This window comes from Pagrus pagrus (genome assembly GCF_965226575.1).
Source record: "Pagrus pagrus genome assembly, chromosome: 22".
Taxonomy (NCBI): Eukaryota; Metazoa; Chordata; class Actinopteri; order Spariformes; family Sparidae; genus Pagrus; species Pagrus pagrus.
Window position 1 is genome coordinate 1643506 of NC_140204.1, and position 12753 is coordinate 1656258.

The following is a 12753-nucleotide window of genomic DNA, read 5'->3' on the forward strand; positions in this document are numbered from 1 at the left end:
GAATAATAATTATGAATTGAGTATAGAAGTTATTATTGCAAGTTGTTTTTTAAATGCATTTACTGAAAAGCTTTACATGAAAAGTAGTGTGTAAACACTCACACAGAAAGAAAAACATGGCCCAGTAATAAAGCATGTTGTTAGACAAAATGTACCATTAATATCATAATAAAGACAGTGGTTTGTTATTATTGAGGAAAATTGCAAAACAAAGGCCTCTCTGCAGCTTACACAAATGCATGCCTTACACCTTGTTTCAAAAATATATTATTTGAAGATGTTAAACAGTTCATTTTTTGAGTGTAGATGTGTCATTTAACAGATAGATTCATAGTTGAAGAATTTGGGCTGAATATTTTCAGAGTGATTATGCAGTGAAAACATTTTTTGAAGGTGGGATAAAACAAGGCATAAATAATGGGGTTACATGCTGAATTGAAGTAACCCAACCAAACTAATACTTCCAAGAGCAGAACAGGTATCCTGAAGCCAGTGAGGGGATCAATAATTGCTTGCATAAACAATGGCATCCAACAAAGGATGAATACACCAAGCACAATACTGAGAGTCTTTGCAGCCTTGCATTCAGACTGTTTAACCAACCCACCTCTTCCTCTGCTATTTAAACAATTGTTCTTATCTCCAATCTTTCTTACATGCTGTTTAGCCACAATAAATATTTGAGTGTAAAGACAAACCATTACAGTGCAGGGGAAGAAAAAGCACAAAGCACTGCTCAAGATTCCCCACAGTGGGTTCGAGTAAACAAAACAACCACCAAGGCACATTATTGATGCCATTAAATCCTCTAACCCTACCTCATTGGCCTTTGAATAAAGTACTCCATAAGCATAGACAGCAGCCAGTGCCCAGCAGGCACATACCATGATCATTGCCACTGACATTGTGATTTTTCTAGAATAATGCAGAGGATTGCATATTGCTTGATGTCTGTCGACAGCAATGCAAATTAGGTGGAAGATAGAAAGGGTGGTGAGAAACCACTCAAAACTGACATGCAGATGACAGAACGTATCACCATAGAACCAACAACCATGAACAGTCCGGGTGGCACTGAAGGGCATCACAATCACACCCACTAGCAGATCAACCAGAGCAAGAGATAAAATAAGCACATTGGTAGGACTATGCAACTGTTTGAAATGACAAATTGACACAATGACAAGAATGTTCCCTAAAATTGTAACCAGCATGCCTAAAAGAAACACCAAATAGAGGGCAAAATCTGTCCAGAAACCTTTGCGTATGGCAATACATGAGGCATTGCTGCCTGGAACACAGTACATCAGCAGCTCTGGAGGCAACAAATGAGTCATCCTAAACCCAAAGACATATGCCAAAACCTCAGCGATAACCCAACAGAACCCAACAGAGAGAGGACCTTGGGAGAACCATACTGAAACCTCTCTCTTGTAATCAATGTTGCAACATAGAAGCCACCTAAATAATTATTGGATACACTGTGCCATCCAATCAAAGGCCTTCTATTAATATGCAAGCAGAATAGTTCAAGTAAGATTATTATGTCATCCTATTTGTAATTTGCACAATATTGATCTAAATAATCATTAATAGTTTCACAAGGAAAACAATTTAGTTTTGAGTAATGAAGTATAATTTTAAAGGATGTCATATATTACATACAGTGGATATAAATGGTCAACACATCACTGGTAAAATGCCATGTTTTTGTGATGTAAAAAAAAGGAGACCAAGATAAATCATTTCAGAACTTTTTCACATTTAACGTGACCTATAACCTTTACAACTCAATTGAAAAACAAACTGAAATCTTTTAGGGGGAAAAATAAAAACTAAAAAACTAAAATAATTTGGTTCCATAAGTGTGCAAACCCTCCTATAACTGGGGATGTGGCTGTGTTCAGAATAAACCAATCACATTCAAACTCATGTTAAATAGGAGTCAGTACACACCTGCCATCTTTTAAAGTGCCTCTGATTAACCCCAAAGCAAGTTCAGCTGCTCTAGTAGGGTTTTCATTATCGACATTTTCTTAGTCACATCTTACAGCAAAAGCCACATGGTCCACAGAGAGCTTCCAAAGCATCAGAGGGATCTCATTGTCAAAAGGTATCAGCCAGGAGAAGGGTACAAAAGAATTTCCAAGGCATTAGATATACCATGGAACACAGTGTAGGCAGTCATCATCAAGTGGAGAAAATATGGCAGTGACATTACCAAGAACTGGACATCCCCCCAAAATTGATGACAAGACTGGTCAGGGAGGCTGCCAAGAGGCCTACAGCAACATTAAAAGAGCTGCAGGAATTTCTGGCAAGTACTGGCTGTGTAGTACATGTGACAACAATCTCCCTTATTCTTCATATGTCTAGACTATAGGGTAGTAACACTGCATCGAAAGAACACCATATCCACAGTGAAGCATGGTGGTGGCATCATCTGTTTTTCTTCAGCTGGAACTAGTGCCTTAGTCAAGGTGGAGGGAATTATGAACAGTTCCAAATACCAGTCAATGTTGGCACAAAACCTTCAGGCTTCTGCTAGAAAGCTGAAGAAGAAGAGGAACTTAATCTTTCATTTACATTTAGGGTATGTAGCATTTACCCAAAGCGACTTACAATAAGTATATTTGTCACAAGAAAGAATCAGAATCAGAATTCCTTTATTTGTCCCACAATGGGGACATTTCTTTGCCACAGCAGGCAAAGGACAGTTATTACGAAGATAAGAAATAGAAGTTACTCGTATATACATAATATTTACAATATGAACACTGAAGTTATATTTACAATATGAACACTGAAGTAATATTTACAATATGTACAATATAATTATAAACAGTGTGGTATTTTTATTTACAAATAATAATAAATATGTGTATTTAAAGATTGACCAGTTAGTGCAAACCAAATGTATATGGGATATGGCATAGTGCACATGTGAGGTCTACTGGGAGCAGTGCTGATTGTAGACTCTGACAGCAGCAGGAAGGAAGGACCTGCAATACCGCTCCTTCACACACTTGGGGTGTATCAGCCTGTCGCTGAAAGAGCTGACCAGTACTGTGATGGTGTCCTGCAGGGGGTGGGACTAATTCACCAGCAGCGATGACAGCTTATCCATCATCCTGCTCTCTCCCACCACCTGCACTGGGTCAAGAGGGCATCCCAGGATGGAGCTGGCCTTCTTGATAAGTTTATCAAGTCTCCTCTTGCCTGCTGCCGAGATGTTGCTGCTCCAGCAGACTACACCATAGAAAATGGCTGATGCCACCACAGTGTCATAGAAACCACAACATATCACCGTCGGTAAAGTAGAGAAGAAAAAATAGAAACAATTTTCAAGCCTCGCAGTCGTTTGAAGGCAATACTGTGACATCCTCGGCAGTGACTGACAGGTCCATGTGAGGGCAGTCTTTCCCAGTCATAGGTGAGGGTTGGGGGAGGTGCATTCTGGGAGGGCATAGGAGAAAATGAGGAGCTGATGTCTTTTACTTTCTTGGTAAAGTAAGTCATCAGCAGTGAGAGGGGGGGGGGGGGGGAGGGGTGAGGAGCGAAGAGAATATGGAAAATAGTTTCCTGGGGTTGGAGGCAGAGGAGTTGATCTTTGACAGGTAGGAGGCAGATTTGGCTGCTGAAACAGTTGATGAGAAGTTGGACAGGAGGTGGTGGTAGTGAGCAAGGTCATCAGGATGATGTGATTTTTTCCATTACGACAACGACCCGAATCATACATCCAAATCAACAAAAGAATGGCTTCACCAGAAGAAGATTAAGGTTTCAGAATGGCCCAGCCAGAGCCCAGACCTGAACCCAATTGAAAATCAGTGGGGTAATCTGAAGCGGGCTGTGCACAGGAGATGCCCTCGCAATCTGACAGATTTTTTCAAACAAAAGTTGGCAAATATTGTCAAGTCAAGGTGTGCCATGCTGATAGACTCCTACCCAAAAAGACTGAGTGCTGTGATAAAATCAAAAGGTGCTTCAACAAAGTATTAGTTTAAGGGTGTGCACACTATTTTTTTAATTTTTCCCCTTAAAAGATTTCTGTTTGGTTTTAAATTGAGTTGTACAGGTTGTAGGTCACATTAAAGGTGGAAAAAGTTCTGAAATGATTTATCTTGGTCTCATTTTTTTTACATCACGAAACCTGGCATTTCAACAGGGTAGAATATTTATATCCACTACATGGACAAATGTTCATTGCTTTTTTGTTGATGTACATTGCACACTGAATGTGCGGTTGTAAATAGTCAATGAAAGCTCCAAAGAGCACTTTGGTATCAACTGGACCGTTTGTAAATTCGGAGCAGTGTTGGAGTATTCCGTTCAGTTATGCCGAACACAGCACTCTGGCCCTTTCTGTCTGAGATGGAGCATCAGAGAGCCAAGAGAAGCCAGTGTTTCATGACTGGGTGAAATGGCAGTCATAGCTATGAGATATGGCCATAGTCTGCAACATTGCTTTTTAAATCAAAAGTATAGAGACACTTTGGCTTTTACACATTACCAGGAGATGAAAAGGACGACATGAAAAAATCTGTAACGGACAGGTATCGTATGCTGGTAATACGACCGACATGAGTGTCCATCTTCCTCGACACCATCCACAATTCATGTTAGCAAAACGAGCATCAACAAAAACAGGCCAGCGGACCTAAATTAATTATTACCTAAACTACGCAGAAAATTGAATGAAATGCTCATTTTATCTGCAAAGACCTTTGACCATATAGCCAGGTAGAAAATACAGGTTTTTGAAACACGGTTTACACCTTGTAGCCGCAGTATGTTATACCATTGAGAAAGTTTAGTTTTTCTCTGAGGCAGCCGGGCCTATAATCTACAACGAGGTAAAGTCACAAGTTTAAGAAATGCTGAGCAGAGCCGAACGAGTTGCTCTTACCTGCGACTTGTGGACCTCAAGGACCACAGAGTCTGACATCACCATAACAGACCTGCACAACTTAGTGACTTAGCATTTATCTTCAAAACTATGTATTTATTTATTTATTTACCAGTTTTATGTGCAGTCAGAGGTTTGAAAAGGATATCTGTAGTTCATTTTCATATGAAGAATTCAAATTTTTCGGATCACACTTATGCTGCGTACATTTTGGCCTAACATCTGAGTATTTTAATTAATTTCCTTAAGGCACTGGCAGCTTGATGAGGGTGCGCAACTGAGTGACTGTGGCACTTTAGCTATTACATGTATTATTTTTAATCACTGTACTTTTTATTTACCAGTTTGAAAGTGGTTGGAAGTGACATATTTTTTTTATCAATTTCATCATTTGGTGGATTATATTTTAAAGGCTCACATTTGTGCTGTTTTCAGTTATCTCCGCACATTTTTGCCTGACATCTAAGTGATCTTATACACTTTCTTATGTCACTAGCAGATGGCAGGCTACAGGTATAGGCATGTACCGTGGCTGATTACTGGGAGATTTATATTAACTGTATTCTTTCTTTCAGTTTCATGTTGGGGTGGGCTTTATGGACAGATTCAAATATCCAGAGCCAATAACTCACATTATCATCCTCACCTGATTCTGACAAGTAAATTTTGAAGTCAGTTCCTCATGATTTCCATTTTTTCCAGCCCTTTTCTTGTTTGACAGCTTGTGATCCTTTCAATCACCACTTACTTGAAAGATATAACAGCCATATCTGTTTAATTTGAGGAGGAAAGAAATAACAGGGTCCAGGTGGTAGAACATGTGAGGCAGGCTTCACTGACGCATGAAGTTTCAAATTTTTATTTGATAAAAGCACAAATCTGTGGGCTTCTGGGGAAAAAAAATGACAGCTTGGGTTACTGCAGTGGTTGAAAAAGCCTAAACTAGTCAATGAGGCCAAAGATCGATATATGTGCACATGACAGCAGCAGTGTAAACCTGAATGAAGCCTAAAATAGACATATGTTGTCTATTGAAAAAATCATTTGTCCAGAAACTGATATAAATCCATGTTTTCCTTCACATTTATTCTGTTTGTAGAATAAAAATGTGTTTCTTTGTGCTTCTGGGAAGAACTACAGCTTTGTACATAACCTCCCAAAGGTCAAAAGGTGCTGTCTGTAGACAAAGACTGAAAATAAAGCAAAATACATGATTTGGTAATGCTCACTTTTCAATTTACATGAATAACAACGTATAAACACAGGAGGACAAACATAATGGCCCAATAATTAAACTTGTTGTGAGACAACTTGTAGCACTGATATCCTTATAAAGACAGATTTGTTAAAAAAAAAAAAAAAGATGCAAATAGTTATCGATGACAAGTGCAAAACGAAGGCATTTCTACCACTGATGCAAATGCATGCCTAACACCTTGTCTGAAAAATATCCTATTTGAAGATGTGAAACAGTTCATATTTTGAGTGTATGTGTCACTTATCAGATAAATTCATAGTTGAAGAATTTGAGCTGAGTATTTTCAGAGTGATTATACAATGAAAACATTTTTTGAAGGAGGGATAAAACAAGGCATAAATAATGGGGTTACAGGCTGAATTGAAGTAACTCAACCAGTATAATGCTTCCAAGAGGAAAGGATCAATGCGGAAGCCAGTGAGGGGATCAATGATAAATTGCATAAAAAAGGGCATCCAACAAAAGATGAATACACCAAGCACAATACTGAGAGTCTTTGCAGCCTTGCCCTCAGACTGTTTAACCAACCCAACTCTCCCTCTGTCATTTGAGCTATTGTTCATATCTCCGATCTTTCTGACATGGTGTTTAGCCACAATAAATATTTGAGTGTAAAGACAAACCATTACAGTGCAGGGAAAGAAAAAGCACAAAGCACTGCTCAACATTCCCCAAAGTGGGTTGAAGTAAACAAAACAACCGCCAAGGCAAAAAAATTGCATTATATACTCTAACCATGCCTCATTGGCCTTTGAATAAACTACTCCATAAGCATAGACAGCAGCCAGTACCCAGCAGGCACATACCATAATCATTGCCACTGATATTGTGACTTTTGTTGAATAATGCAGAGGATTACATATTGCTTGATGTCTGTCGACAGCAATGCAAATTAGGTGAAAGATAGAAAGTGTGGTGAGAAACACTTCAAAACTGAGATGCAGTTGACAGAACATATCACCATAGAACCAACAACCATGAACAGTCCGGGTGGCACTGAAGGGCATCACAATCACACCCACTAGTAGATCAACCAGAGCAAGAGATAAAATGAGCACATTGGTAGGACTATGCAACTGTTTGAAATGACTTATAGACACAATGACAAGAGAGTTCCCTAAAATGGTAACCAGCATGCCTGAAACAAACACCAAATAGAGGGCAAAATCTGTCCAGAAACCTAACGGTACCGCAACACATGAGGCATTGCTGCCTGGAAAACAGTACATGAACTGCTCTTGAGAAAAGTCAACAGTCATCCTAAACCCAAAGACATATGCCAAAACCTCAGAGATAACCCAACAGGACCCAACAGAGAGAGGACCTTGGGAGAACCATACTGAAACCTCTCTCTTGTCAGTGTCACAACATTGAAGCCACCTAAATAATTATTGGATACACTGTGCCATCCAATCAAAGGCCTCCTATTAATATGCATGCAGAATAGTTAAAGATTATTATGTAATCCTATTTGTACTTTACACAATATTGGTCTAAATAACCATTAATAGTTTCACATGGAAATGATTTTAGTGTTGTGTAATAGAGAAGTATAATTTTAAAAGGTGTGAATAATTACTAACATAAATATCAGAATGTTTAAGTGCTGGATAGATGAAGCACACTGCACACTGTAGGTGCATTTGTACAAAGTCAATCTGAGCAGCAGGTTGCACTCAGACACAAACTGGACCGTTCGTAAACTCAGAGCACTGTTGTAATATACGGTTAGGTTATTCAGAGGACCACATTCTTGGAGTGGCAAAGCGCAGTCTGGGCAGTCTTTCTAAGGAGATGGACCTGCAGAGGGCCAAGAGCAGTCAGTGTGTCATGAACAGCTGAAATGGCAACTAGCTAAATGTATGACTGATGGGCGAATGAAGTAAAGTAACTCAACACACATGCTTGGATATGAATTACAGAGGTCATTTTGTGTTTCTAGATTTAGATTGGAGGTATTGGAAGTTATTGTGTTGAAATGTTAACATTGGTTAGCTTACCTAATCCAACATTCCACTAGACAAGCAGACATATTCAGCTAAATTGGTTATCATTGCAGAAAAATAAAAATACTGTACACCGATTTTACATGGTCTAGTGAATTGAAAGCTAACATGCTAACGTCAGTGTTAGCTTCCTCAAAAGGCTAACAACAGAGTTAGCTACTCTCATAATTAAAGTTTGAGAAATGTTCCCACTATTTCAGTGTACATGTTGGTTATTATCTTCGTTGTCATCGTCATACAGACCCAACAACAGTCAGTGGCAGTTATATGGATCTTAACTTTGGAAATTCTCAAATGAGGATGGTTTTGTAGTAACTAATTTCTTATCCCCCACTAAAATATGATGTTATATTCCTTAAAGCAGTTTGGAAACATGTTTGTGGAGCACCAAAAATCCTAGATGTCATCCTTAACTGATATAAGATAGGATTTCATTCTTGGGGAAGTTTCTGTAATGAGGCCCCAGGTGTCTTTAACAACAATTTCTAAGACCTACATTTTGTTTTAAGAAGAAGTTGGCAGATATTTGCCATATTTAATTTTATTTTCTATAATGTAAATGTATTTAATAAAACAATTATCCACTTCACATGTGACTGTTTTCATTAGCACAAACAAACTGTTTGATATTTGCTCAACACAAGGTTGAGAATAAAATTATGAGTTGATCTCAAAGACACTCAAAGACATACTGAATCTCTGCTGCTGTCTGGGCACAATGTGGTTTAATGACATGTTCTCAAAAATGAGCATGCTACAGCTTCCAACATGCAAGTATTTTCAAACCATTCAAATCCATGTTTGCTTTCATGTTCTGTCAGTTTGTAAAGATTGTTAAGTAGAAATTTGATGATGCCATGTAAGGAACTACGGCTTCCTTTACAGCAGTAGTCAGGATAAACCTAAATCAGTATGTACTGTAAACTACTAAAGTGAATGGGTGCTGTTTCTAGACAAAAACTGAGACAAAACAAGGCGAGACAAAACACACAACAGAGTAATGCATAATATTTAAATATAGCCCACTAATATTTGTGCTTTGTTACAGGGGAAAGTGTTGAAGAAGCAATGATTTCAATACAATTCGGTGTTGACGATACAAATTCAACTGAAATTTCTGAAATTAGTTGGACAAAAGAGGTTTCCAAAGAAAATTGAAGATGTAATTATTGATGACAATAGCAGAACTAAGATCTTTTTATTTCTAATGCAAATGCATGAACAAGACCTTGTTTTAAAAACATTTGAAAATATCATATTCATGTTTGAGTGTGTCATTTAACAGATACATTCATAGTGGAAGAATTTGAGCTAAATGTTTTCAGAGTGATTATGAATTGAAAACTTTTTTGAAAGAGGGATAAAACAAGGCATAAATAATTGGGTTTAAGGTTGAATTAACCTCTTCCTTTGTCATTTGATCATTTGTTCACATCTCCAATTTTTCTTACATGCTGTTTAGCCACAATAGATATTTGAGTGTAAATACAAACTATTACAGTGCAGAAGAAGATTTGAGAGCTGCTAGGGTCTCTGACCTCAAAGAGTAGCCATGGGAGAAAGCAAAGCTTGTAGCTTATGGAGATGATGACATCAAGCATCTGTGTAGTCACTTCAAAACAGTCACAAAGAGAAAAATATCTGTAAATGGGAAAATTGTCTTGGCAGAGTGGATTCAGCTGAAGGCATGTTTTCCCAATGTAGGGTTGTGTGCCATTTAGATGTTTTGGAGGTCTGTAGGAGATGTCATCCGACATTCAGATTTTACATGATGTGGTGTTGTCAATATCTGTCTCTTCAGCTGTTTGTGAGAGGGCATTCAGCTGTCGGAGTAGAGTCAAGACAGAATGGAGGTCATTTCTGCAAGTAGATGGACAAGCTGGTTTTGGTGTCACTTAAAGGACCCACAATCCAAGGTTGTAATGCTGAGACCCAATGGATCTGTGACAAGAGAATTGCTGGATTTGATATAACAAACTTCAAAGAATTTTGTTTGGTTGATGTATTAAAGATTTTAATTTTCTTTAAGGAAAACTGTAATTATTAGACTGCCATATAACTGCATGGTATTTAAATTACTCAAAACATTAGGTGACTAAATGGACATACAGTGTGTTGTCCTTTCAAAAAAAAAAAGACTGGCAAGAAACAAATGTAAGTCCATGTTTTCTTTCATGTTAGCTGCACGTGTAATGTTTCTGTAGAAAAAAATGTGTTTCTAAAGGCTTCTGGGAAGAACTACAGCTTCATACATGACCTCCAAGAAGTCAAAAGGTGACGACTGAAAAATATACAGAACACATAATGCAGTAAGGCTTAAATTTTAAAAAGGTTCTACATACCCTGTAACATCATTAATATATGCATTTTTCAAGTGTAAATTGATCAAGGAGAATTATTTTAATATATTTTGAATTGAGTATAGAAGTTATTATTAGAAGTTGTTTTTTAAATTCAAGTACTGAAAGGCTTTTCATGAAAAGTATTGTGTAATCACTCACACAGACAGACAAACATGATGGCCCAGTAATAAAGCATGTTGTTAGACAAAATGTACCATTAATATCATAATAAAGACAGTGGTTTGTTATTATTGATGACAACTGCAAAACAAAGGCCTCCCTGCAGCTTACGCAAATGCATGCTTTACACCTTGTTTCAAAAATATATTATCTGAAGATGTTGAACAGTTCATTTTTTGTGCTGAGATGTGTCATTTATCAGATAAATTCATAGTTGAAGAATTTGAGCGGAATATGTCCAGAGTGATTATACAACGAAAACATCTTTTGAAAGAGGGATAAAACCAGGCATAAATAATGGGGTTATAGGCTGAATTGAAGTAACCTAACCAAGTGAATACTTCCAAGAGGAAAGGATGAATGTGGAAGCCAGTGAGGGGATCAATAATAAAGTGCATAAAAAAGGGCATCCAACTAAAGATAAATATACCAAGCACAATACTGAGAGTCTTTGCAGCCTTGCCCTCAGAGTGCTTCACCAACCCACCTCTACCTCTGTCAGTTGAACTGTTGTTCATATCTCCAATCTTTCTTACGTGCCGTTTAGCCACAATAAATATTTGAGTGTAAAGACAAACCATTACAGTGCAGGGAAAGAAAAAGCTCAAAGCACTGCTCAAGATTCCCCAAAGTGCGTTAAAGTACACAAAACAACCACCAAGGCAAAATTATTCTATTATATCCTCTAACCCTGCCAGATTGGCCTCTGAATACATTACTCCATAAGCATAGACAGCAGCCAGTGCCCAGCTGACACATACCATAATCATTGCCACTGACATTGTGATTTTTCTAGAATAATGCAGAGGATTGCATATTGCTTGATGTCTGTCAACAGCAATGCAAATTAGGTGAAAGATAGAAGCAATGGTGAGAAACAACTCAAAACTGGTGTGTACGTGACAGAACGTATCACCAAAGAACCAGCAGCCATGAACAGTCCGGGTGGCACTGAAGGGCATCACAATCACACCCACTAGTAGATCAGCCAGAGCAAGAGATAAAATGAGCACATTGGTAGGACTATGCAACTGTTTGAAATGACATATTGACAAAATGACCAAAGAGTTCCCTAAAATAGTAACCAGCATGCCTGAAACAAACACCAAATAGAAGGAAAAATCTATCCAAAAACCTTTCCGTATCACAATACATGAGGCATTGCTGCCTGGAAAACAGTCCAAGAAGTCTGGAGGCAACGGATGAGTCATAGTATGACAAAAGACGTATGCCAAAACCTCAGATATCACCCAACAGAACCCAACAGAAAGAGGACATTGGGAGACACATGCTGAAACATCTCCCTTGTAATCAATGTCGCAATATTGAAGCCACCTAAATAATCATCAGATCTGTGCCATCCAATCAAAGGCCTTCTACTAACATACATGTAAAATAGTCCAAGCAACATTATTATGTCATCATATTTGCAATTTGCACAGTAATGATCTAAATAACCATTAATAGTTTACCAAGGAAAATAATTTAGTTTTGAGGAATGTAGCTTTTTAAAAGATGTCATTAATCTCTTATATATGTATACTAATGCTAACTGCTGTATTGTTGATACACACTACACACTGATTGTGTATTTGCAAATAGTCCAAGCGCCAGAGCGCACTCTGCCATAAACTGGACTGTTTCACAATTCGCAGCGCTTTTGGAGTATAACGTCTGGTTATTCCAAGTACACTGAGACTTTCTGTCTGGGATGGGTAAACAGAGAGCAAAGAGAAGCCTGTGTTTCATGACAAGGTGAAATAGAAGCAGTACCTATGAAATATGGCCATAATTTTAATTTAAAACATTTCAAAACAAAATAACATTTTTGACAGAATGTGAGGAAACCGTGTTGACATTATGTCAACAATGTGTGTGTATTGTGTTGCAGAGTTGTTTACTGAAGTTAGCACGGAAACCAGTTAACTCCGGCTGGCCCTATCTCAAGGCGATAGCACGATAGCCCCCTATAATTTCAGCAACGACATGTATGCTAGCACCAAGTTCTCTATATTTCCACGCTCTTAACTTGTAGTGTAATAGATTAACAAAATAACT

General features: G+C 38.0%; 2 protein-coding genes across 2 annotated transcripts; both read right to left on the minus strand.

Annotated features, from left to right (window-relative positions):
• Window positions 1-311: 311 nt before the first annotated feature.
• On the minus strand, window positions 312-1337 carry LOC311251808 (trace amine-associated receptor 13c-like; the record flags this gene model as incomplete). The annotated part of the gene is made up of 1 exon (XM_084344451.1): window positions 312-1337. One exon carries the CDS (start codon window positions 1335-1337, stop codon window positions 312-314), a length of 1026 nt encoding a protein of 341 aa, XP_084200577.1.
• A 3435-nt stretch (window positions 1338-4772) lies between these two features.
• On the minus strand, window positions 4773-7426 carry LOC311251809 (trace amine-associated receptor 13c-like; the record flags this gene model as incomplete). The annotated part of the gene is made up of 3 exons (XM_084344452.1): window positions 4773-4846; window positions 6520-6682; window positions 6974-7426. 3 exons carry the CDS (start codon window positions 7424-7426, stop codon window positions 4773-4775), a joined length of 690 nt encoding a protein of 229 aa, XP_084200578.1.
• Window positions 7427-12753: the final 5327 nt, after the last annotated feature.